The sequence below is a fragment of the Pelophylax lessonae genome (genome assembly GCF_965119305.1).
Source record: "Pelophylax lessonae genome assembly, chromosome: 8".
In the NCBI taxonomy this organism is placed as follows: Eukaryota; Metazoa; Chordata; class Amphibia; order Anura; family Ranidae; genus Pelophylax; species Pelophylax lessonae.
In genome coordinates this window covers 7,344,567-7,346,354 of record NC_138775.1, presented here as the reverse complement: position 1 = coordinate 7,346,354, position 1,788 = coordinate 7,344,567, and the positions used below count along the sequence as shown (strand labels likewise).

The 1,788-nt window shown below is 43.3% G+C and overlaps 1 protein-coding gene across 1 annotated transcript; it reads left to right on the top strand.

The window, feature by feature from the left end:
• Positions 1–430: 430 nt before the first annotated feature.
• LOC309562107 (uncharacterized protein) lies at positions 431–811 on the top strand (the record flags this gene model as incomplete). Its single annotated transcript, XM_082266238.1, has 1 exon — positions 431–811. One exon carries the CDS (start codon positions 431–433, stop codon positions 809–811), a length of 381 nt encoding a protein of 126 aa, XP_082122364.1.
• Positions 812–1,788: the final 977 nt, after the last annotated feature.

Sequence of the window (1,788 nt, the reverse complement as noted above, 5' to 3'; positions counted from 1 at the left end):
GACTATTCTTAAATATTTGTTATCCACATTGGGTGCTATATATATATTATATTGATTGCGTACAGGCAGGCTCCGTATGTGAAGAGATTGCACTCTCTTACTATCAAATGCAGACCCGCACATTACCCCTTGATATCTGGCGGGCCATGTATGTTCTTTACATTTAGTATTACCAGGCCTTGATTATTATTATCATCTTTAGGTTTTCTTTTCACACCAAGAGATATACACTATATTACCAAAAGTATTGGGACACCTGCCTTTACACGCGCATGAACTTTAATGGCATCCCAGTCTTAGTCCGTAGGTTTCAATATTGAGTTGGTCCACACTTTGCAGCTATAACTTCTATTTAGATGATATACTAATCCACTCCAAGAATCTATAACTCTATCGTAGTCACGTACGCACGATTCTCCTATGTCCCAGAATGCACAGGTTGCACGCCAAATTATCCAAGTGCTCCTTCAAAAAGATGGAAATACCTTTCTTAGGATACATAATCTCTTCTACGGGTTTCCAAATGGATTCCAAGAAGCTTGATGCCATTTTACAATGGTCCAGACCCTCCACCTTGAAGGAGATCCAACGTTTCATCGGCTTCTGTAACTACTATCAGAAGTTCATTAAAAACCTTTCCAAAATCCTGGCTCCCATCTCGGCCCTCACTAAGAAAGGAGCTAACTGTTTTCTGTGTCCTCCGGAAGCTTTGGAAGCCTTTGACCACCTCAAATCTGCTTTCTGCTCCACACCCGTTCTTCGCCATCCACAACCTTCAGGCCAGTCTTGGAAGTTGATGCCTTCGGAATAGGCGCCGGAGCGCTATTATCACAACAACCCAGTCACCTTCTTTTCCAAGAAGTTTTCTTTGACCGAACAAAATTATGATGTTGGGAACCATGAGATTTTGGCCATTAAACTGGCATTTTTGTTAGAAGGTATTGAACTTCCAATTGTAGTTCAGACCGATCATAAGAACTTGACTTACCTAGAGAAGGCTCAAAGACTGAATCCCAGGCAATCCAGTGGGCTCTGTTCTTCACTCAGTTTAACTTCCTCGTGACTTACGTTCCGGGTACCAAGAACACCAAGGCAGACGCTCTGTCTCGGCAATTCCCTTGTAAGATTCTTCAAGGTTCTCCGGATCATATAGTCCTTCCTGAACGAATTATCACACTACTGGACACCATACTGCAAAGGAACCTGTTGGTGGCACTGTCTCTTGTCCCTACTAATCTTTAAATTCCGCTTAATACCTTATATGTTCGTCCGGAACTACGTAAGGAAGTCTGGCAATGGGCCCAAGGACAAAGGATTTCCAGGCACCCGGGTGGTAAACAAACCCTTTTATGCCTCAAACCCCTAGTTTGGTGGCCTGCTCTAAACAAGGATGTTATAGCCTTTGGTAAAGTTTATATGGTTTGTGAAACTATCAAAATCCCTTGATTTTCTCCCCAAGCTCCACTACTACCGTTGCCTGTCCCTCATGCTCCCTGGACACATATCAGTATGGACTTTGCCTGCCTCTAAAGGGAATACAGTCATCTGAGTTGTAGTGGACAGGTTTTCAAAACTGGCACATTTCAGGCCCTACCTTGGCCCCTAGTTTGGCCCTATCTTTTATTGACAACATCATTCGTTTATACAGGATCCCAGTCGATATCGTTAGTGACAGAGCCCCCCAATTAATATTGTCTTTCTGGAGAGCCATTTGCAAGCATCTGGGTGTCAGAAATTCCCTCTCCTCTGTATACCACTCCCAATCTAATAGCCAGACTGAGAGAGTTA